General features: G+C 37.8%; 1 protein-coding gene across 2 annotated transcripts; it reads right to left on the reverse strand.

Annotated features, from left to right (window-relative positions):
- Positions 1-77: 77 nt before the first annotated feature.
- On the reverse strand, positions 78-26320 carry wnt7bb (wingless-type MMTV integration site family, member 7Bb). 2 transcript variants are annotated; one of them, XM_039648223.2, is made up of 4 exons: positions 25767-26320; positions 14593-14819; positions 6897-7168; positions 78-1377 (listed from the first exon to the last, which is right to left on the reverse strand). In XM_039648223.2, exons 1-4 carry the CDS (start codon positions 25835-25837, stop codon positions 898-900), a joined length of 1050 nt encoding a protein of 349 aa, XP_039504157.1. In that variant the 5' UTR covers positions 25838-26320; the 3' UTR covers positions 78-897. The 2 variants fall into 2 exon arrangements, with proteins under 2 accessions (XP_039504157.1, XP_039504156.2); XM_039648222.2 differs by lacking the exon at positions 25767-26320 and adding an exon at positions 23218-23512.

The raw sequence follows: 26320 nt of genomic DNA on the forward strand, positions 1-26320 counted from the left end.
GAAGCAATCAACCACAAGGGGGTAAACAATCATATAATCGTGCGTAGTGTTATTTTTCCCGTCAATAAAATCCCAAATGTCAGTCAACTTGATATTTATTTTACTTTTAATTGCGTCGTATCTGAATAGAAAAAATATCAGTGCAGCACTCTGTAACACATCCAGAAATATACTCGTTCCACATTTCATGAACTGAGGAAGGATCTTTGAATCGTAGACATTGCTTAAGCCAAGTTGGAAAAAGAAAAAGTGGCCCAAATGTCTATGGCATACCTACGGCTAGATTTCCACACAGATGAACCGATGTTAACATGCATCAGCCGAGCACAAAAAACAAAAAAAAAATGACAGTGGTTTCGGAAGTCAACACATCATTAGCCTTTAAACGTTTCTTTCGGGGCCTTAGTCACGAGTTTCTACAAAGTCTTTGTTTCCATTACTCTCTCTTTTTACACTTAGTACAAAATAACACATTTCTACCCGTTAGCACTTCGGTTCCTTAGGAGACTATGACATATAATATATAATAATTTATTTTCAGTGTTCAAACAGACAGATCCAGTGTGACTGGATAACTAACATACTCTACCAGGTTCCAGTTGGCATTTTAAGAGGCTTTTTATACATCCCTCGATTTGCACTGAGCTCCTTAAACACAACTCAAGCGAGTTCCTTTGCGCCGCCGAACGCGGCGCGTCTCGTGCCGAATCCCTAGAAACGCTACAAATCCCAGAATGCAATTGGTATCCTGCAGTCCTTGAGCGCGAGTCAGTGCATGTACTTCTGGGCTCGTACCTACTGATAGAGTTTAGTATTTTAACTCTCGTGTTAAAGCAAATATACATTCTGCTGTGCAAAATCCGGCCGATTAAAAAACTGGCTTCCTCCCGTTCCCGTTCATTTGCAGGTAAAAACCTCCGTCCTCTCGCTACAGGTGTTGCATTTCACAAAACAACACCACTGGAATTTACAGTTGCATTGCCACACCTTGGTGTACTGATGCGTGTTGTAGCCCCGCCCACAACACATGAGGTCACAACCATCCGTGTGTGGAGACGTCCGGTTGCACATTCGCCCCTGCGTCCCGACGCTGCCCGTTTTGGCGTCCTCTTCGCAATAGTTGGGCGAGCGCTCGATGTACACCAAGTCTGTTTCCAAGGGCTTCTGGTAACCGTGAGTCTTCTTCACCTTGAGGAACGTGGGCTGCCGTAGTCGTGATGCGCGGACCGCCTCCACGTGCACCGCCTTGTTGTACTTGTCCTTCAGGACGTATCCGATCTCGCGAAACTTCGGTAACGTGGTCCAACAGGTTTTGGTGGTGCAGGAGCCCGAAACGCCGTGACATTTACATTCCTGCTTCATTCGCTCTTCCAGAACCTGCAGAAAATCACAACAACAACATGAGTCTCGTGAGATTAGCATTTACAAACTGGTAAAAAATGACAAACAACAGCATTCTGGAGTCACATGATGCAAGAAAAACAATGGGCTCTATCATACACTCAGCGTTACGTAGGGCCCTATAAAATCCGTTTTATTTTTTTTCCCAAATTCCGTTTTTTCCGTTTTAATTTTTGCGAATTCCGTTTTTTCCGTTTACCCTTTACTGTTATTTTAGTTGTAAAAAATAGCTTTTAATGTTAATGATTAAAATGTACACAAATAAAATAGGCATTTACTCTTAAAATGACAAATACTGCATGATGCAACATAACACTGCACTCTAAGTACTTCAAGTAACAACAAAATATGGTTATGAGCTTTAAACTGTCCTGTAAAAATAAATTCTATTAGTTTATATAAGTTAAAATAAAAGTCACACTCTAGCTGCGTCGTAATGTGCATACTATCCGTCCTAAATAGTATGTGACATTACTATCAATACTATTTCGGGCATAGTATGCACATTGGGACGCAGCTCCTGTCTCTCGCGCGCACTGTCGAGTGCTCTCTCGGACACACTCGGTCTCTCTCGCGCGCTAATTCCGCGTTAACACTAGATTCCGCGTTAATTCCGTCCGCGATTCCGTGATCGCGGAAATTATAGGGCCCTAGTTACGCAGCGCCAGGCGCGACGCAAGTGTTTTTTGCTAGTTTCAGCCCGACGCAGTTATCATTTTCACTTTTGTTTAAATAGCAAATTCATTTGCACCCCTAGGTGCGCTGGTCTGAAAACGAGGTGTGTGTACAGGCGCATTGTTGGCACGATGCTAAATATTAAAAATAAAAGGAGTACAATGTAAAAGATTCATATTATCTGGAATCTAATCTAAAAAAAAGTTATATATTTAATAATATTTAATACTATTAGAATATAATATTTAAGTACTATTTTACTATAGAATATTGTATTTTATATAGGGCTGTCAAACCATTAATCGCGATTAATCGCATCCAAAATAAAAGTTAGCGTTTACATAATATATGTGGGTGCACTGTGTATGATTATTTTGTATATATATAAATACACACACATGCATATTTAAGAAAAAAATATTATTTATGTATAAAATATTTATATTTACATATCATATAAATCTATATAGTATATACATGAAAATATTTCTTAAATATATACAAGCATGTATTTGTATATATATATATATATATATATATATATAAATAATTATACACAGTGCACCCACATATATTATGTAAACACAAACTTTTATTTTGGATGCGATTAATCGTGATTAATCATTTGACAGTCCTAATTTTATAATTTGTGTATTATATCATATTTGATATGATATAATACAAACGTTCGAAATACAATAGCTATACAGCCTAATGTTTAACAAATAGTCTATATATTATGTAAAATATATAATATTTGTTATAATATAACATATTTGTTCTGTGTGTTATTTAGAAGTATAATATTTTATATATGCAATATAATGTTTTATTATATATTTTATATATGATATATGTTCCGTGTCTTAGTCTCTTTAGTTTTGTATGATCGACTGCACTGCATTGTGGGATATAATATCTCATGTATTCCATGCATAAAGAAAATTCAGAAATACTGTGCTATTCTGAACACTCCGGAGACAAAAACACGAACGGCTTTGGGAAATCTGCCTTTTTATGGTTGTTTGAGACAAGCATGTTCATGCCGTGGAAAAGCCATCTGATCTAATGTCTACATTAATACTGCTCTCCAGTTACCCATCAAACCTACTCTGTAATTCCCTCTACCTTCCTGCGCACCACATCTATGGGCAGGAAAAATAAATATAAATCTCCAACAGCCAAACACTTTAGATGTGGATTATTGAGCTTTTTAATGAATTGCAGATCTTTTGCAAACCAACAGCGGACGAAATCCTCAAAGATGCATCTGCTCGTACAGTACGTTGCAAAGAAAGGGAGATTTATTATTTTTAGATTTACATTGGATATCAATACTGTATTGAATGCTGAAAGAGTTTTTCCAGACCCCTTTTCTCTGTCTGGCACGACTCCTCACCAGAAGCAATTATCATTTCCCTGGAAAACACATGTACACTAATCGATCAATCCCACAAAACCATCCTGACCCACGCGAGGCCACTGACGGATAAAGCCGACTGGGATCTCTCGATTTCAACCGGGCAAGAACAAAAGAGTTGGGAGGGATTGTTCTGGCAAGACATTTATAAACATCTACATTCAAGTTTTGTCTTTCCTAACCTTTCCTTCTGACTTTATGAATGCGGCCAGTTTTCCATTTTAAATAAAAATTGGTTCCTAATTTGGTACTGATTGAATTATGCTAAAAAATGAACAGAATAAATATATTATTGCAGTATGATTTTTAATTTTCAAAATGTCCTTGTTTAAGGCATATATATATATATATATATATATATATATATAAATGCATTGTTATTTATGTATACATTGCATTTTTTATTTATATATTATTATAATTATATATTTTTATATAATTATATTATTATAAATTATTTCTATTTAATTTTAATTGTATATATGTTCTATAACAATAATATTTATTTTTAGTACTTAATTTCTATATAGAATTTTTATATATACACCATTTCAAATATGTAGATATAAATATAATATGTAGATATAAATGTTAACTTAATTATTATTTTAATTAATTAATTAAACAATTACTTAATTATATAACTTAATAATATAAAGGGAAAAATATAATATATATAATGTATATATATATTATATGTATATAGGCTATATATAGTATATTTAATAATGTAAAATATAAACATAAAAATTATATCTTGTAATGTATTGTATATATTTTAAGCAAATAGCTTGGACCTTTAACAACGCGTAAAATGTTTCATTAATTCTACCCAGCAGTAATTTGTTTTCATAAAATGTAAACTGGATTTTCAGACATTATTGAACCAATTAACATATTGTTCCCTTGCAAAACATTGCTAATCCGAACACCCGTACCGCTATTGAAATCAGTTCCACGTGGCTTCAATGCATCAACGTTGATTCTGCAGAGAAATGCGTTCATGACTAATGTTGATTCAACATACACCGAGCCAGCGTGTGCCCGCAGGCAAACGGCATTTCAAAATGAACGATGTGTTACTTCACAAGCCGTCCGAAGGCCCACAGCGCTGTTTACATTTGCCTGGATACGCTTATATCCACAGCGCTAATGTGGACCAGTTCTGGCCCGGCTCGCTCCAACCACACACACGTATGATAGCAATTGAAATTCCAGAGTGGCAACTTCCATCTTCCCCCATTCAGAGTCACATGGTACGTCCCGTCCCCCCCTTAACATATGATGCTATGGCTCCATGAATGCCATTGTGGGTCCTCTATAAAAGCCTGACTCAATGGAGCGAGGGTTGTGTTTTCAGTGCAGCAGAAAGACTCGCAATAATATCCTGTTACAGGCTTTAGACTTGATGATTCCATACAGCGGCCCACGATGGGATTGGACCGGCTCCAACTGGCAACCGGGCTCAATCCCGGCTCGCTCACACCATAAAGCCTTGTGTTATTAATTAGATCCATTTGTCACCGAGTGCATGCGGTTCTGCTGTTTCAGTGCATGTTGTTTTGTGTTCTTGGATGACTAACAGCTATCAAACAAACAAACATGGCCAAAGCGGCGAGCAGCCAAACCGAGCTTGAACCGGCATCAAGGAGCGACCCGAGAAAGCACTCAGTAATTGGCTGAAGCGAAACGAGTTGCTGAAACCGTTCAAGCATTCGTCTGGCGAACGAATCCTGGGTTTGCCACCTGCGAAGGACGAACTGCACCATCTAAACTGAAGACGAATCACACCGATTGGCTAAAACGCTCTAAATGCATTTGTCTTGTCAACAAGAATTAACGGATAAGAACTTTATTCCGAAAGAATTCGTTATTTGTTTCTTTTAACTAAACGTCGGCCAGAAAGTGCTTCCAAGCTTCAATGTTTTAAAGCCTCTGACATCTAAAACAGATTAAGCCTCTTTGTCTGGAAGATTTTCCCAACTGTGCAGTCAAGCAAAATGGATAAATGTTTCTGCAAGACGACCAATGTTGGTAAATTGTCAAATTAAAACGCCCCTGAGAAATAACAAATGAACGCACAAGAACATTTCCCCCCGAAGATTTTATTTGTTTCTTTAACGTTGGCCTCTTTCAAGCGTTTTAGAAAAGCTTCTGAAGGTTAAAGGGATTAAAGGAGTAGTTCACTTAAAAATTACATTTACCCCATGATTTACTCACCCTCAGGCCATCCAAGGTGTATATGACATTCTTTCAGACGAATACAATCAGATTTATATTAATAAACACCCTGACGCTTTCGAGCTTTATAATGGCATCAGTTTGAAGCTCAAAAAAAGTGCATCTATCCATTATATAAGAACGGCTCCGGCGGGTTATTAAAGGCCTTCTGAAGCAAAGCGATGAGTCTGTGTAAGAAAAATATTCATATTTAAAAATGTATAAAGTAAAATAACGAACATACGGCCAAACGAACATATGGATTCGACTTGAATCTAAAGCGCAACTTATAAATTGCTCTCCCTCATGTTGTTCAACCCCGTGAGACTTTCGTTCATCTTCGGAACACGAATTAAGATATTTTTTTATTAAATCTGAGAGCTGGATCACTCCTCCATAGGCTTCTAAGGGATTGAAACTTGCCGGCCCAGAAAAGTTATTAAAGACATCGTTAAAATAGTCCGAGTGACTAAAGTTTATCAAGCGGTGAGAATACTTTTTGTGCGCAAAAAACAAAGAAAAATAACGACTATTCATTTCCTTCTCTGTGCGCCGTGACATTTCACGTAGTGTAACGCCGCTATTTTCGGACTATTTTAACAATGTCTTTCATAACTTTTGGGCCGGACAGTTTCAATCCCTTAAGAAGCCTATGAAGGAGTGAGACAGCTCTCATATTTAATCAAAAATATCTTAATTTGTGTTCCGAAGATGAACAAAAGTCTTGCGGGATGAACAACATGAGGGCGAGTAATTACTGACAGAGTTTACATTTTGGGGTGAACTAACCCTTTAAGTCGAATCGTAAGTTGCGCTTTAGACGCAAGAAGACTTTATTAACCCCCCGAAGCCGTGTGGAGTTTGTTTATGAAGGACGGATTAAGAAGCATTGTCTGGACGATTTTCCCAAGCATGCAGTCAAACCAAACAATGGATGAATGGCGTTGCAGAAACAAAGTATTTGAGTATATATATACTCAAATATATATATATATATATATATATTCTTTATTTTCTTTACCATTTTTGTTGTTGTTGTTTGTTTGTTTTTCTCGGTTTTCTTCGTCTAATCGTACATTATTGTTTGTCTGTGTTTTGTTTTTGGCGATAATTATGAGTATTTTGTAAATTTTGCAAGAAAAAAAAAAGTCCCTAAATGTCGATTTAAAAAACGCCTCACCTTTCGCCCAGCTTCGTTGTTATGGAGGTTCATCAGCCGTCTGGCATTTTTTTTAATCTCCCGGGCGTCCACAAACTTCCGGGAAAACTCGATGCCGTATTTGATGTCCGCGGAGCATCCGCCCCATTTCCAGCCCTCCTCTTGGTTGTAGTATCCCTGTTTGTCCCTGTCGCAGCCGCAGTGGCTCATGTTGCCCTGACTGCACGCGGCCGTGACGGCGTGGGCGACCCCAGCGGCGGTGATGGCGTAGGTGAATGCTGCCTCCCTGCTGCCTGGGGGGAAGAGGGAACACACTGTGATATCTGCTTAACACCACTCAAAAGCCAATGCGTGCATGCAAATACTTGCTAAATTAGTATTTTGGGGTAGTAGAAAAGCTAGCATCACTTACTGTTGCTCATATGACGACATTTAAGCAAACCCACGTATCTGTCTATTAAACCATAATACCATTGCTGAGGAGAGGTGTGCAGTTACTTTACTAAGTGAGTTGTAATGAAAAAACAGCATAGCAGCACCCTAGCAACCAGCGAAAATACACTGGGCAACCACATAACATGCTAAAAACTGATTAGAACACTTTAACAACTGCATAGCAACACCCTAGCAACCAGCCAGAACAGAACTCCCAGGCAATCACATATCTGTGCTAAAAACCAATATGAGAACACCTTAGCAACTGCATGGCAACATCCTAGCCACCAGATAGAACACCCTGGCAATTATATAGCATTGTCCTCAACACTGATTAGAACACCTTAGCAACTGCATAGCAACCAGCCAGAACAGAACACCCAAGGGACATCAAATAACTGGTAAAAACGAATAAAAGAACACTTCCTAGCAACCAGCCAGATCACACTGCCAATCAAATAGAATTGTGCTAAAACCCAATAAAAGAACACCTAAGTAACAGCATAGCAACACCCAAGCAACCAGCCAGAACACCCTGGCAATCAAATAACATTGTTCCAAGAAACAAATTAGAGCACCTCAGTAACTGCATAGCAACAGTCCAGCAACCACATAAAATGATTCTAAAAAATAATAGAACAAAGAAACAGCATAGCAACACCATAGCAACCACACAACACTGTGCTGAAAAACAATAACCATGCCTTTGCAACTGCATAGTAACCAGCCAAAATACATACCTGTGCTAAAAAAAAAACAAAAGAACACCTTAGCAACTGCATAAAAACAATCTTGTACTAAACATTGTACTAAAAACAAATGAACAACAACATAGCAACATCCTAGCAACCCGTCAGAGCACCCTGGCAATCATATAACATTGAACTAAAAACAAATTACAACACCTTAACAACAGCATAGCAACCACCTATCAATGTTCTAAAAAAATGAACGCAGAAGAAACAGCATAGCAACACTGTGCTAAAAAACTACAACTGCAGAGCAGCAACCTAGCAAAATAATATTGTGCTAAAAAACAATCAGAACACCTTAGCAACTGCATGGCAACACCCTAGCAACCAGCCAGAACACCTAATATATGCAACCTTTGCATGTGCAATCTAATTGGGTATTAGTCATGGACTCTAGTATATATGGAATATAAAAACATTTTGTTTTCGAATTTTGAAGTAATTTCAAAAGCGAATTCACTGTTGCTTGCGCAGATGAAAGATATTGGTGTTTTTGTACACCTTTGGCCAAGCGACTGCAGCTGTTGAGCTGGAGGATTCTCAGAGTGTGAGGAAGCAAAGCCAAGGTGCTGTCCAAAGTGCTGAATTCTCCTGCCAGAGCACCTTACAAACCCACCACAAGAAACACACACACATCTGGAGCGTTATTTAACATGACGCCTGGAGGACATTTACAGTATCAGCTCAACAATCTGGGGAAATGAATTCATTGATGAAAGCAAACGTTGGCCATCTCACTGGTGACTAATGGGCATAGCAATTGGAGATGAAATGTTAAACGTGGCATGAAAATAAATGTTACAATGAAAAAAAAAAGAGGTTCTAAAATATCTTTTGGACTAGATTCACCCTTGTGCAAAATGTCACATGTAGACCATAATAGCCAATCTCTTCTTCCAATTAAACACAACCAATCGAAACTCAAAAACGGTTTACCGAACTCACATTTAAAGGACGTATTTCAAATTAGAAACAAAATCTGACATGAACTGTCCTGTGGTTTCTTATGCTCAAATAGCATTCAAACAGCTTATGTTTCAGCAGCTGCAGTGATGCAATGACTTCACCAATCACTGATTGGCTCTTTTATTTAGAAGGCGGGGCTTATTCAGTCATTGCTCTGCACTTTCACCCATTCATATAAGTAATATATGAGTGTAGCATCTTTCTATATGTATAATCTTTGCTTTAATACAGACAACTTGTGATGACAGAAACCTGCACTCACACACACACACACACACACACTGGCATGTTCAAGTCTCCTGCCAAAACACTGGTACTGTGTGTATGTGTTTGAGTCAAAGTAGAAATAAAAATTCAGTGCCAGGAAGAAAAGTGGCTGCCATGGACCAGCAACACACACACACACACACACACACACACACACACACACACACACACACACTAACTCACTCACTCGTTCACTCACTCACTCACACACACACACACACACTAACTCACTCACTCGTTCACTCACTCACTCACACACACACACACACACACACACATAATAAGACACCAACACATACACACACACACCAACAGATTAAAATTAGTTCAACCAATCACTGCACATATATAGTGCAGTGATATATATATATATATATATATATATATATATATACACGTATATAGACATATATATATTACACACACTCAAAAATACAGTGTGTATAGGACTCACAAACGATCTCACAAACAAAACTTCCCAATTTAATTTCCTGAATTCTCCAACAATATAGTCTCGCTCTTCCTCACAATCTTTCCCATTCCTCGTGCAGGCGGTTCCCAGACAGGCTACTGTCCACACCGGGTTCACACACACACACACGCCACAGTGAATAAAGCCCATCTGAGGAGGCCAGGACTCGACTCCAGTGAGGAGCACCCTGGGAAAACCTCGGATCCTGCCAGTGGAAAACTGGACTGACCAGAAAACCCTCAGAGAAGTTGGACGGGAGGACCAGAGGAATATTAAAACACATGTCTAATAGAGTTCAGTGGCAAGTGTCTGAGAGCGAATCCAAGATCGCTGTGTCTCTTTACCCTCGTTTCACGTGTTCATCCGCTGACCTTACGAGGAGAAGAGTGTGTTCGTCACGCCGACTGACCGCTTTGGCTCAGAACACGAGAGCAAACCACTAAACAAATCTCGTTTGACGCGGCTGGGGAGACTTACGACCTCAGAGCGAACAAACAAACGATCCCACTGAACCCGAGCAGAAGCGGATGCTCCAGAACCTGAACCTGACCGTCATCTGAGGACAGCGAGAGCATCCACACACACACACACAGCGAGAGCATCGAAACATACACATGCACACACACACACACACACACACACACACACAGCGAGAGCATCGAAACATACACATGCACACACACACACACAGCGAGAGCATCCACACACACAGCGAGAGCATCAAGACACACACACACAGCGAGAGCATACACACACACACACACACAGCGAGAGCATCAAGACACACACACACAGCGAGCGCATTGAGACACACACATGCTCACACACACACACACAGCGAGAGCATCAAGACACTCTCTCTCACACACACACGCAGACTCACTCACATACATATTCACTCACACACTCACTCTCTCACATATACACAAACTCCCACACTCTCACACACACACACACACACACAATCACTCACACTGCACGGGGACGTGGCGCTTTATAGACATGATGTTGCTGGCTGCTCTAGACTCTTACTTGATTTATTTCTTTTAATTTGTAATAATTTTTTTTATAAAATTAATTCACATTGAATTTATAACATTCTCAATACTTTAAATAGAGTTTAATCTTATAATAAATGTTATATATATGAATAAAAAAATATAAAGAAATAAAATTGTTATATATATATATATAAATTGTTATTAATTTAGAAATTATAATATATTTTATGAATATTTATATATATATATAATATAAAATGATACTATCAATATTTATTATTATTATATGCAGTATTCATTATAGTTTTTGTATTGAATGAATATATTTATAATATATCATATATAAAATTATTTTTTTTTAAATTATAAATATATAGATATTTTTAAATAATTTTTAAATAATCATAAATATACACATATAATACATGTTTATTAAAAAATATAAAATAAATAAATAACATCATGATAATATATCTTAATATTAGCATATAAATGTTTACTTTTTAAAAACATAGCATTACCATAGAATTTGTGTATAGAATTGATAAATTGTTATTATCAATACAGAATAAAACTATGTATAAAACTCTTGATATGTAATGTACTTATAAAAACGTTAAAAATAACTATAAGACAATAAAATTATATTTTCTAAAATATATGATTTTTTCACTGAGCTCGTCACGATGCATTCGGACACACGCAGCGCTTCAGTGATCCGGCTTTAACCTCTGAGAGAGGTTATAGATATTCATTCACAGACCGTTTCTGAAACCGAGGATCCACTTTGGCCCATTTCTTTAGCCAGAAACCCAATCCGTCCTTGAGTCAATTCTTCATAAACTCTCAATAACCCAGCTATTAATGTGGCCAAAACTGACCGGAGAGAGAGAGAGAGAGAGAGAGAGTTAACTCTGCGGTCTGTTGATCATCATCTCTTCGAAAACAACAGGAATATCGGCGATGTAGACAAGCTCCTTACGAGCAGGAACAGTTTAGTGGTTACAATCTGGAGGATTTACAATTAGAAAAAAATCGTTTCATACAGTCTATTATGAGTGGATTGAGATATTCCTGGAATCATTGCAGCTTCGTTTAATCGTCATTTACCACTGAACTCAAGTACAAATCAACTCTCTGCAAAAACGCTCCACATTTCCTTCGACTGCAACACAAATGGACACTTTACTGGCGACACCATGTTGCATTTGATGGATAAAATAACTTTTTTCACATATTTTTACTTGCTCAACTTAATGAATTTAGGTTTTACAGTAAAAAAAGAGACATAACTTAAGAAAGCCCTACTTAATATATTTTTGCATCGCCGAGAAACATTTTTCAGTCCGTATACATTACAACCAAAAATGAAGAGTTCAGATGCAAAAGCCTCTAAGTGCCATTTGAAATTTTCTTCTAGAATGGTCATTTTTATTAAGCTTGTATATTTAAGTTCAGTAATTTCACTTAAATGACAATTAATAGGTAATCTTCATTGCCATTTAAGTGAAATTACTGAACTTAAATATACAAGCTTGATAAAAATGACCATTCTAGAAGAAAATTTCAAATGGCATAATGCCATTGGCATTTAGAGGCTTTTGCATCTGAACTCTTCAAATATATTATCATTATTAAAGGTTTGTTTTGTTGTGCAGGCTTAAAATCTGGATTCAGAACAACGAAAATAATAATAATAATAATGTGTATAAATGAGATTTCCATCAGTTTTTTTAGTAAACAAGCCCTTCGGCAAAGATTCGCCACAGAAGTGTAACATTTCAAAGGAACTGCGATGCGTTTTGTGGGGTTGGAGTGATGGAAGTTTACAGAGCGTTTTGGTGTGAAGTCACAGTCTGACCGCAGTTAAACAGCGACAAAACGCTTTCAAATGAGGGAAATGTATATAAACGACAGTGTAAAAGAGCAAAGTGCCCTGCAACACACTCAGGAATGCCTCTTCACACAAAAGCCATGAAAATGCAAATGTTTGCCAGGTTTGTAGCTCATTTCGTCTGTATAAACACAATGGGGAGAGAGGTCGCGTGAAAAAACACGACAGAACTTTAATGGTCAATGCATTCACAGTTTTAGCGTGCATCAAAATTGCTCACTAAGACAGTGTTAAACTCATTCTGCAGAGTTTGGTTGAATATCATCCAGGTTTATGGTGCACTAAACTATATACTATACTATATACTATAACGATACTTTATACAGGTGCAAATCGAAAAAGTAGAATATGGCGCAAAAGTTCATTTATTTCAGTAGGTGAAACTAATATATTATATAGACTCATTACATGCAAAGTGAGAAATTTCAAGCCTTTATTTGTTATAGTTGTGATGATTATGGCTTACAGCTATGAAAACCCCACATTCAAAATTAGAATATTGTAAAAAGGTTATATGTAAGTCATAATCATTACATTATAACAAATAAAGGCTTGAAATATCTCACTTTGCATGTAATGAGTCTATATAATATATTAGTTTCAACTTTTAAGTTGCATGCATTACTGAAATAAATGAACTTTTGCACCATATTCTCATTTTTCAAGTTTCTTCTGTACAGCAGAAGTAGTTCAAATCAAATTTGCATGCAGTAATCCGTATCTGATATCATCTGATATCAACCTAAGTGTGTGTGTGTGTGTGTGTGTGTACGGTCAATGTGTAATCAAATGAAGAAAGGTGAATCAGCACTATATTAATCACAGCAACACAAACATGCTTTCGCAAGCCTTTGAGGCTCAAGTGTGTGCATGCAAACCATGTTGGCGTCGCCCACAGCACAAAGACACACTCCTTTCATATCAGCGCATTTCCCCATTTCTGACTTCAGAGTTTTTGTCACAGTAAAAAACTGAATCCTGTGTAATCAAAGCTGCATTTATACTAGACGCTTATCTTCACAACTCTATTGTTCATCACAAAACACGCTTGCATCATCGCTACAGGCATCCCGAAAATCTACATCAGTTAGATTAAAGCGTCACAGAAATGACATTTACCTGATAATGTTTATCCATTAATCACTTTCAGCCCTACCCAAAATCAAAGGAAAGATCTGTTTTGCATAAAAACATTTTAAAGTGCCCCTCTAGTCAATCATTTTATCCCTTAAAACTCATCTTTTAATCACCAAAATGACATCTTTAAAAAAAGATTCCTTGAAAAATGCCTTGAAATATCTTGAGTGTAACCCGACACCCTCGCCTCATTGAGTATGCGCGGCTCTATTAATATGCAAATGAGCCCCACCTCCAAAGTGCAGAAGTACAACAGCCTTAATCACGATAAGCCAAATCGGTTTAAAGTGTGATTATATGGAAATTGCAATTAATCGTGCAGCCCACCACGTAATTTTTTACATTCATTCGCTTTTATCTCACAGTGGATTCGGACCCGGGTCTCTCACACCATGTGTCTTATCCACTGCGCCATCACCACCCCACATCATCTCATTGACGAATTAACTCGGAGCTCAAGCCAAGCCTCCTCCAAGGACAAAAAGCCAAGTTAGTTCACTATAAACCTAAACAGACAGGTGAACTAGTGAAATACTATTGGTTAAACTGGCAGTGGGCGGAGCCACACAGACCGAAACAAAAACCGACTGGCAACACGGAATGTTTAAAATAACAAATAAAATACCTGACAATAGAAGTGTTTTTGAGAGAAACAAGTATGTGACCTTAGCATGTTTCCTAAATATAATGCTTTAGTAGAGTGAAAAAAAGTTACATACAGCACCTTAAATGGCATAAAGGTGAGCCGAATGTACTGTAATTGAATATAGTTTGAGTCCTGACGACCACTGACCTACTCGCAGCTCCTGCCCGAAGACCGTGCGTTCGCCCAGCGCCGAGCAGTTCCAGCGCCCGTAGCGAAACTGGTACTGGCACTCGTTGATGCCCAGCTGTGCCCCTTCCCCGATCACGATGATGGCGTCGGGCCGGCTCTGACAGATGGCACGCTGGCGGGGCGCGAGACCCGGGATCTTATTACAGATGATGTTCGCACCAAGAGCCACCACAGAAGAAAGAGCCCTATGGGACAGAAGAGACATTAATGAGACGCTTGCATTGGCTACGTTTATGCACAACTTTTGTTTCAATCGGACTAATGCCCCGATTACACAAAGGGAGGACGCAGATATTTATATTACGTGAAAAATCATATTTTCATTTACACGAAAACCCTGTTTTTATCACAGAAAACGATTATTTCTAAAAAGTGGAGATTTATGAAAACGCCGGTTATGTGTTGGCGTGTCGACTGGGAGAAACGGGGTTTTAGGTTCTCAAACGTCACATTATGCGCCAGAAAATGCTTAACGTCATGTGAGCGCCCGGTTTGGTAGAGTTCACATATCGCGTCTTTTGCGCACTCAAGTTCGTTATTTCAACTGTATGCGCGCTCATAATGGAAGCGACGTAATAATTCTCATAATTTTTCCAAGCCGCATCGAGATAAACATTTTCAGACAACTTTTCAGAATACCGCAAGCGCACAGCAGGTCACGTGACAAGAACCAACCAGAGCGCAACCGTCCTACACTGTAAAAAATATTTTCAAGATTTGTTATCACAACATATTTTCTTTTGTCAAATCAAGTTTATAATAATTTATTTAGTTGAGATAACTTATTATTTTGAGTTTCTGATTGTTTCTGATCTACTTCACTGTATTAACTCACTTTTTCCAGTTCAATCAACTTAAATTTTGAGGCAACCCAGGTTACTTACTTTTTTGAGTTAAACCAACAATATTTTTTTACAGTGTAGTAATCACAACATTTTTTGTTTTGTCAAATCAACTTAAATAATTTATTTAGTTCAGATGACATATCATTTTGAGTTTCTGATGGTTAAATTAATATCCTTCATTGTATTAACTCACATTTTCCAGTTCAATGAACTTAAAATTTTAAGGCAACCAGGTTACTTACTTTTTTAAGTTAAAACATCAGTATTTTTTTACAGTGTAGCGCTTTGGAAAAAGTAGAATGCGGCGCGGCCAGCGTTTTCTACGCGTTTTTAGCCGCTATATGTAAATCCGGCCTTATAACGGAGTATTAATGCGGGTTGATGTAAATTACAACATTTTTGAAAACAAGGTTGTGTGCACGATGTTATTATTGAAAACAGAGGGGGGGGGGGGGGATATTAGTTTCTCTAAATACACGACTATGTATAATTCATTCTTATTGATGAATCTGAGTAGTGTTTATATGAACGTTGAACATGTGATCTGGTTGTTGTGCGCGTTTCTACGTCACAAGCTTCAAATCTGTTTTGTTCAATTATATTCTCTTTAGTTTTATTCTATCATGTTCTGGTATATTTAATTCGATTTTATTCATTCGCATAGAGTTATGTTTTTCATTTCTATTCTATTTGTTTTTGTCCTATTCTGCTCTACAGTTACGTAATATTCTTAATTACTGTTCACTTCTGTTCAACTTTACTTTTATTCCTTCATGTTCACTTATGCTATTCTGGTCTATTCAATTCTATGGTATTTTTATTCATTCACATTCAGCAGTGTTTTTCTTCATCTACTCTTGTCTGTCTTTATGACTTGGTCTATTCTATTCTGGTTCTATTCTACATTCTACACGACATGAAAAAATAAAACTGAGGAGAATATAATTGAACAAAACAGAACCCCACCACTGAACATGACGGAGTAGAATTAGAGCAATAAAACTGAACAGAATAAAACAGAACTGGATTACTACTGCACACAGAACAGAATAGAACAATGTGTTACTGGTTATAAAGATCAGATTTTTCATGCCCCTTTTTTCGATTCTCGTCATATTTTCATGCAACTGTGACCACACAAAGTGGGTCGTGTTCCAAACGCACACATCTCTGTCATCACGAGGCTTTCGGTGTTGATACAGCCCTCGACAGCGCTCTTAAAATGCACGCCGGGTATTTTCTCCACTCTGTTTGCATGAGCTAAACTCTGTTTACGAGCACTGAACCCGTTCAGATATGTGCCTTTCAAACATGTCAGAGACGAGGGCTGTAAAAACTCACGCAAAAACGCATGCCAACTTTGAAGAATGACGTCACCGGCCGCGAGGACTCCACCGCAAGCGAGGCGAGTTGCAACAAGCAATGCGTGTGTCAGCAAAAAAAAAAAGGCACGCATGAGTGGACGGGTCGGGAGACTTGCTGCGACTTATGGATCCAACGTCAAAATGGATCAAACAGTGCGGAACAAAGACCAGGAATGTTCATTGGAAATCGGATACGGCTGGTTTGATTCTTTTCTGGTTTTGTGTTTCCATGTCCACAAAGTCTTCAGAATCACTCTTAAATACAAAAGCACATGTGTGATGAAGTCGAGGGTCTGTGTTTAAGAAACATCTCCTGTTTCTGCATATAATGGAGTTGCGAGGGGCGAGCAGCTAAAAGTGTGTGTTTATTTAAACCCTTCTGCGAACACAAACTAACACTCGACCACACGTTAATATAGCGCCTCCAAAGCCTTCCAAACCCGGGCATTAAGTGAGCCGCTATGAGGAATAAGTTTTGCTGCCAAATCTATAGATCTGTTCCAAACCTAGTGAGCTTCCTAACTGGAGAGCATCACAGACACGTTTAAAAAGTGCTGACGTACCTGATATTGGCCACATTTTAAAGGATGCATCCTATGTAATCCCAGGATGCAATGCAAAATGCCTTTGGCAGGAACAGTGAGATAAATATTGATTGTTACAATAACTGAGAAAAGTAACAGGAAAGACATTTATAATGTTACAATAGATTCTTTTGAGAAAAGATTTTAACCAGCGCGACTGTTTTCAACATTGATAATAATCATAAATGTATCTTTAGCAGCAAATAGTCATATTAGAGTGATTTCTGAAGGATCATGTGACACTGAAGACTGGAGTAATGATTCTGAAAATTCAGCTTTGAGCAGGAATAAATTACACTTTAACATATATTCACATAGAAAAACAGTTAATTTAGAATTGTAATATTATTTAACTAATTTTTATATTTTTTCAATTAAAAGATGACAGCCTTGGTGAGCAGAAGAGACTTATTTCAAAAACATTAAAAAAAATCTTTTCAGCAGCAGTGCATATTTCATTAAATATCCTTAAATAAAAATAAATAATAAATATATATTTTCCACAATTAACACTAATACCAAACTCTCCCTCATATGCTTCACTATTTGTATTGTGAAAAGCGCTTTATAAATAAATGTGACTATTTGTGTGACGTCCACATTTGTGTTTCAAATCGGCATTCAAATTAGTCACTTTCGTTTTATTTAGGATATTTAGGATTTTCGTTTTTATTTCGTTTCGTTTTATTTAGGATGCTACCCGAAATATGCAAAACAGCTCACAAGGGTTTGAAACGTGCTGCAACTGCATAACAACGCCCTGGCAACCACATAACGAGTTTCAAAACACTTCAGCAACAGTGTAACAACACCCTGGCAACCACACCGTTGCAACTGCACAACAACACCCTGGCAACCACATAACGAGCTACAAAACACTCAAACCACTGTAGCAACTGCATAACAACACCTTGGCAACCACACAACAAGCTATAAAACACTCAAAACACTAGCTAGCAACTGCATAACAACACCCTGGCAACCACATAGCGAGATACAAAACACATTCAAAACACTGTCGCAACTGCATAACAACACCCTGGCAACCACATAATGAGCTACAAAACACATTCAAAACACTGTAGCAAGAAACTGCACAACAACACCCTGGCAACCACATAACGAGCTACAAAACACTCAAACCACTGTAGCAACTGCATAACAACACCCTGGCAACCACATAACGAGCTATAAAACACATTCAAAACACTGTAGCAAGCAATTGCACAACAACACCCTGGCTACCACATAATGAGCTACAAAACACTGTAGAAACTGCATAACAACATAAGAAACCGCATAACACCATGGCAACCACACCGTAGCAACTGCATAACAACACGAAACCACATAATGAGCTTCTAAACACCATAAGCAACTGCATAACAACACCTTGGCAACCACACAACGAGCTACAAACTACTTAAAACACTGTAGCAACTGCATAACAACACCCTGGCAACCACATGATGAGCTACAATGTGTAAAACACAAATGTCAAAAATAGCCACACACATATACATATATGTGTGCGTGTGTGTGTGTGTGTTTTTTTTTTTTTTTTTTGCCATGATTTGGAGGATGAGACCAAAGGATTTGCAAAACTAATGATATGGTATAGTCATCACATAGCTTCATCTGCAATTTTTTTTTTTTTCCCATAGCTACATAAATCAGATTGTGGACCACAGAACATGCTGCTTTAGAAACAAATGAAATGCTCCACCCTTTTTTTTTCATTTATTTGGCTTTCATTTAAAACCTCTTATTATGGCTGTCCTGCTCATCCACAGTCATAAAGTAGCAAATGACGTTGTTTCTGGTTAAACAAGTGATGTCTTCGGTTAAACAAGTTGAATATAGACCGTATCCTTCAGAGCAGGTTATTGTGATGTAAACCTGAAGAAAACTCACACATTTCACAGTGCTTTTTGCTTGTCTTCTGTTTCTCAGATACTTTGTATTGTTTAATCACATAAAGGTAAATCTCAGCATGTCTCAAACTGTGCCAAGACACCAAAACACAGAGAAACACTCAAATCAAATGCTTTTAATTAAACGTTCACTTTATAGCTCTGTAATGAGGAATCATTTTAAAATGATTGTTTAAGAAAATCTATTACGATGCACATCAACCTCAACCTCTTAAAATACAAATCCCAACCTGCTAACTGCACGTTTAAAGCCCTCGTGTTTTCTGACCACACAGGTAATGCAGGATGTTTTAACACGCGATGTATTTTCCCATCTGAAAATAACCGTGTTTTTTAACCAAGCGACCCTGCACTTAAATAGCCCCAAATGTAAGTTTAATTGTGGTCCATTTAAAATATGACAAAATAAATCAGTTCTGTCTCACCAGGAAGATTTCAAACATGAGTAGGATTTCCTGGTAAATGAGGAATAAATAATCCCCGGGATGAGTAAATGCACTCTACTTTTAAACACAAGAAAATAAATGTTCCCTGTGCGCTTGGCTCCAGCTATCACCCAGTCCATTCTACTTAAAACAAATCCTGCTAAAACAAACTCTAAACTACCAACATGGATGAACTGGCACCAGAAAACTCTCAAACCTCAGACTACATCTCCAAGCATTCAGAAAAATGGAAATGTGACTTTTATGGGCTTAGTTATACGTCTAAAACGGCCGTTTATTAAAACTATGTCTCTTTCGAAATAGCAAAGGATCTTTCATTCTAATAACGGGACACAGTGAATTAAGATCTTTCAGAAGATAAGTTGTTTTTATTATCTGAGATTACATTTTTATGCTGCTATGATGGTTTTAGGAGGTTAAATTATGTGGTTTGTGTAAAAATAAATTGTAATATCTTTATTTTTACACTACAAATGCTCTGTGTGAAATCTGGAAACTAAGTAAAAGTACAAATACTCTATCTATACATTTTAAAATCAAGATAAACTAAGTCTTGTTTTTCTGGGAAAAGAAAAGTATCAAAATTAAGTGAGTTTTTGCTGGAAAAAAAAGAAAAATTCTAACTTAATTCAAAGGGAAAATGTTTCTTTTTCTCATTTTTTCAGCTAAATTTTTAGATATTTTTCGGGAAAACAAGATTAAATATGTTATGCCATTTTTTTTAGCATCTCAAGTTAGAGTAGGCTATCTTGATTTAAGAATGTTTAGATATTTGTACTGGAAAACAAGACTAAAATACTGAGAAAAAACATTTTTATTTTGCATTTAAGTATGCAACCCTTTTTTTACTTTTCCTACACCAAATTTTCCTCATAAAACTATTAAAAAGCAGATTCCCCACGTGAGAGATTCCCTGATGCGTTTGCTTCCCCCCAAAAAACTCAAACATGCACATAACTATTAGCGAAAGCCACGCACTTCCTTTTTAACCTTCCTTTAAAAGCCATTAATTCCACAAAATGTATCGAATTTGCACTGTGCCGAATAAAGAGTGTTTAAAATGTAAAAGCAAACAATAGTGTCGTTCGTGATGTGCAAACCAACGCTATACATAGGCTTACCCACTTAAATGGCAACAAAAAGCCACATCTATTTTAAAAATTGAGTTTGGGGTCTCCAGCTGCGAAACCAAGGCCTTGGTCTGGAGGTCAGACAGACACACAACAAAGCTTTTGGAAAAAGTGGAAAATGTTCACATTACTTTCATACAAATGTAACACTAATTATTTGGTAACACTTTATAAGGTTCTAACATTAGTTAATGCATTAACTAACATGCTGTTCATTGTTTGTTTATGTTAGTTCATGGTGCAATGTTAACAAATACAACCTTTGATTTTAATAATGTGTTAGTAACTAAGATAAATACATGCTGTGGAAGTTGTTAACTAACTAATGAACCTTATTGTAAAGTGTTGCCAGTTATTTTGTGGAGCTCCGTGTAAATAGACGGGATAATTGACGCACATGGAAATTATCATAAGGGCTATAAAGCGTTGCGTTTAAAAGTCCAATTACACAAACACTTGTTTTCTCTAGCAATGCTTTTAATTGTCTGTTCATTTTTTTTAGAATTCACAATTTTCTAAATTATGTCTGCCAAAGTAAAATTCCACACAATAAACCCACAATTTGTTTTAAAAAAATGTAGTTTTTTTTTTTTAAATTTGAAGTTCATTGAAATGGAAAAATTGAGTTAATACAATGAAGGAGATTGATTTAATCATCAGAAACTCAAATTATTATGTTATCTGAACAGCATAAATCATCTTGACAAAAGAAAAAATGTTGTGATCACAAATCATGAACATGTTTTTTTTTTTTTTTTTTTACAGAGGGGGTTTTTTGGTCATAAAAGTCAGATCAGGGCAAGTTGTCACATGCATTTTATGTGTTGATTAATAATATCTGTGTTGGCCAAATGCATGTATGTTTACTTCTACATTTTTGCTGTTTCATAATTTTTCATGCACATATACTGTTTATATTATGCTGAAAGGTCTTTAAATAGCTTTTAATATGACTGGAATATCTGTGACAACTTGCCCCGAAATTAACAGTTGTAATGTTCAATTGCTAGTTTTCTCAAGATTTTGAGGTTTGTGACTGAATGAACTGAGTGACAACTATAGTATTATTGCAATCAATAGCATGCAAAAGGTGTAACATTGATCCTGGTGCTGTTTAGAACAGGTGAAGGTTCAAGAAACCGTCTGTAAAACCAAAGTAACTCGTAATTTAACACACACACACACACACACACTTTATATATGAATCTTACTGAACTTCTCTGCCACTCAGTGGCCAAATGAAATTCTCTCCCATTCAACTTCAACACTGAACAACTCTTACATTTCCCAACCAGGACCAGATATGCACTTTAACATCCTCTTTAACACTGTAACAAATAAAAAGCAGTTTATTCTATCTATCCTGACTCTAAAAATGACTACCAGGAAGAGTTGTACCCTATTAAACAATCTGCATGTCTTGTACACTTATTATGCACATTTCGAGATCACCTAAAAAGCAAACATTGTAGCATCATGGACTTATCAAGAGATCAAACTATCAATCAAAATACAGTCAAATCAAAGCGAACGCATGAGCACAAGTGGAGCTTCCCAACACCACCAACATGACATCATTCATAAGCTTATCTAACCATATTTACTCAATCTATCATGAGTTCATTCAAGAAAATGAATGAACCCCCTCCCGATGCAGAAGTCTCCCTGTAGATCAATACTAAATGTTAATGTTTTATTAATCCATCATCATTATACACAGTCAGTCAAAGGTTTGGACGTGTCTACTTGTTCTCTGTGGTGACTATTAACATTATAGCAGCCTATAATACTAATAAAATAAGTCTGGGAATGATGTAATTACCAACATATATCACACAAATGCACATATATGTCAAGTATTCAATGCAATAAGAAATTAATAAGATTTTTCAGATCCTTCAGATAAGGATTCATCCATTTGATTAGGCTACAACTGGATTTACCATTAAGTTACAAATCCCATGGAAATTGCCACAAAAGCTTGCACTCTGAAGCTTTCCGTTTAAACTAAGTGTGTTCCTTTGGGATTTTGTGAGGGATGCGTTTTAAAACAGTAGGAGATCCCATTCATGCTAGACACTTGTTAAGTGGTTTTTCCAGCCACTGTCTAACTCAAACACCACCAAACATGCATTTAAATGTTAGTTTTGTAAATAAGCTGGCTGTAGCTATGTCTGTAAACCCCATTTAAAACATCGTAAGAAACAGTCAAATGTGCCCAAACTTTCGCCTAGTTTAGTATGCCCGTGAAACACACCGATTTCAATGTTGTACACTTACAGGTAGCTCCCGCTGGTGAGGATGAGGAAGATCTGCGGATAGTAGACAGACAGAAGCACACTGCGCGAGGAGAAGATGATCATGGTGACATATGGAGCGAACGGACGCTTTTCTGACGGGCTGAGAGAAACAAACGCGTTTAGTTCCCGGGATGTTCGGTAACGGAGTTTCCTTTACGCGGCGCGTAACTCCCAGACGCGTGTGTGTGTGCGAAGGAGACGCGCTGTGTCATCGCGCAGTTCGTTCAGTCGGAGCGGGCTGATGGTTTTGGGGGGATTCGGGGATGGAAACAGAATTGGCTCTCTCCTCTCCGGAGACTCCGGGCTGCCATTGGGCAGAGGACGGCACCATCACACCACCATCCGCCCACTTTTGGATAAAGGGGCCACTAGGGGCCACACTGACTGACATCGCGCCCGTGCCCGCTGGAGAGGTAACCGAGGCTCCCTAACGCAAGCACAGCGTCACTTTTAAAGGTTTAAATACTATCACAGAAGTTAAGTCTTTCTTGTGTTTATTACACAGACTTTGTGCGAATTCTTCCTTGGCTGTGTTGTAACGTTAGTTTTTGGCGCGAAATGTGTCGGGTTTCGTCTTGTGTCACGCTTAGCGTGCCTCATATACAAACGCAATATAGAAGACTTTCTAAGTTAATAATGTGATAAATAAGACGTATTGTGTCGGTTGCTTCTCTATTTAGCGACGTGACTTGTGTTCGTGAGCATTTAATTTAGGCTACTAAGTGAAAATATTGCTACTCTCACTCACTCATCTTTGTGTGTGTGTGTGTGTGTGTGTGTGTGTGTTCACACAACCATCTTACTTTTATGCAAATAAATATGTAGCCTAGGTTATTTTCAGATGGCTCGCTGACTAAAATTGTTGGCCTATTCGCGCGGGAGTCACCATAGCAACAGTAAAATCTCGAATTGACGGAACATTCTTAAATTACTTTTCGCTTTGTTTACTTTCCCACTAGATTGTGGCTTGTTGCAACTGTAGAACCGTTTTTTGTAGGCTACCTACTAAACTTTTAGGCTAATTGAATCACTACTGGCTAGTTTCTAACTTCCCACGTGTGAAGTCGTGATTAATTGCATTCATATTTCGACTTGAGATCTTTAACTAGGAAACTAGCCCTCGCGATAGCGCGTGAAGAAGAAAAAAAAAGAGTAGATGTTAACATATACACCAGTCCAAAGACAAGCTATAAATCTGTAGGCCAGCTTTATTAATGCGCTGAGTGAAATGCTATGCTTGTACCTGCATGTGCTGTAGCCTATATGTCATGTAGGAGAAAGAGGGTGAAGGGGGTATAGTGACAGATATCAAGCCTAAGGGGTGACAAAACAGGTTTGACCTGACGAGACCCCACATTATCTGAAGATCTCAAGGCATGCTTTCAGTCATATGAGGTCTTGGGAGCAATCTCCTGTCTTCGAAAGATTGCATGATTAATCTCAGAGCTTTGACATAATGACTAACGTGCTTGCAAGAGGCCAAAAATGAGGAGGAAAAAAAAAAATAGTTTTTCTATTTTATAAGTTACCGTAAGCTGTATATAATCGCCTGTTTGGGGTAAATAACAGCGGCATGAATGGATTTCCACTTCAAAAGATGGATAAAACTATGATCCTTCATCTGTTTGTGCATGCAGAAAGGCAGATCTAGATGTGATACACTGATTACGTTTTGCATTGCAGACAGTATAACTTCTCGAATGGCAGTGCATTTGACACAAACTAAATAAACGAGAGCAAAGAGTTAAATATAAAAGTAAATGATGAATAGACTAGATGACAGGCGACCCTCTGTTGGAATACGAACAAATCCCTAAAGAATTCAGGTGAGGTCTTGCAAAACTAGAGGGTGAAGGAATGTGGAAATACAACTCGGCATGCTGTTATTACTGAGGGTATAGAGAGGTGAAAGCAAGAGAAAGAGAGTAAACCACAGATGAATCTTCCTGCGAACAGCTTAACTCAGAAAAACATGGTGAAAAATAGCCGTAAAGATCATATTCACTCACACGACAACCTTAAACCCCTCAATCTTCAAGACTATTAGCTTTCAAAGCGACAGCAGGTGTACAGATCTGAGATCAGTTTTAGTACATGTATTTATTATAGCAAATTTAGTGCAGAACACAACACAACAAACAAAAAGTTATTGCTCCATGATTTTATTCAACAAATGTTAAATTTAGGGTTGTTTTGGAGCGAAACGTTGCGTAATATTTACTTTCTCCCATTAGAAATCAGAGAGCTGATATAAAATGCTCGAGCTAAGTTGTGCCGTGCAATAATTCACCCAAACCTACATTGAACAGCTTTTGTTTTTGGCTCATATTTGTACTTTTTTAATCATACTGCATGACCAATTTCAAAAGAGTGAAGGCAGACTCAAAAAGCTTAAAGAAAGTGCTTTAATTTGAACTTCTGATGTAATGCATAAACTCCCCGAATGTAAACATCATGTTCCAGAAGAAGCACTTTCCATGTTTGCATTGCATTTAAAGTGCATATACATAATGCATCTCCTCCACTCACCCGAGTCGAGAATAAATGAGGCCGAAACACAGGAGCACGTTAAAGATCCACAAGCGTAGGGGTCTGACCATGATGTCCACTCAGTGCAGAAATCCACCTCACATCGGCCACTCCGGTCCACCTGCGCACGCAAACACACTGTTTCGGTCTCTCCGACGGGTCTTTCTGATTCCCTGTAAACTTAGAAATCTGAGAGCCATAGTCAGGGTTCAGATCGAGGATGCTTTGCCGTCCCGTTCTCGGGTTTGAAAGCAAGATTGAGGGTTTTACAAACGCTGTGTTTTCAAGGAGGAGCGAATTGAATGTTTTCAGGTGAACCTGCCGAGAGCGTCAAGTTCCTCCTCTCTCTCTCTCTCTCTCTCTCTCTCTCTCTCTCTCTGGAGGAATGCCGACGGTTTTATGTTCCAGGCTCATCGACTGCTGCTGGTTTGTTAAATTCTTTCCATTTCTCCTCAGGTGAAAGTCTAGGCCAGGTAACTCAAGCTTTATCCACGCCTCCTCCTCAGCTTTACACTCACAGATGAGAGCGTTTTACAGGCATGAAACACGTGCTT

This window comes from Pimephales promelas, chromosome 25, assembly GCF_988280905.1.
Source record: "Pimephales promelas chromosome 25, fPimPro1.hap1.1, whole genome shotgun sequence".
Taxonomy (NCBI): Eukaryota; Metazoa; Chordata; class Actinopteri; order Cypriniformes; family Leuciscidae; genus Pimephales; species Pimephales promelas.

What these genes read in the sequence shown, in the direction of transcription:
- wnt7bb (XM_039648222.2), bottom strand. Translation starts at nt 23,300, where the DNA reads ATGATCATCTTCTCCTCGCGCAGTGTGCTTCTGTCTGTCTACTATCCG. An exon ending in CTCACCAGCGGGAGCTACCT is followed by an intron (nt 14,820 to 23,217) that starts GTAAGTGTACAA and finishes TCTGTCCCATAG; the next exon opens with GGCTCTTTCTTCTGTGGTGG. An exon ending in CGGGCAGGAGCTGCGAGTAG is followed by an intron (nt 7,169 to 14,592) that starts GTCAGTGGTCGT and finishes TCTTCCCCCCAG; the next exon opens with GCAGCAGGGAGGCAGCATTC.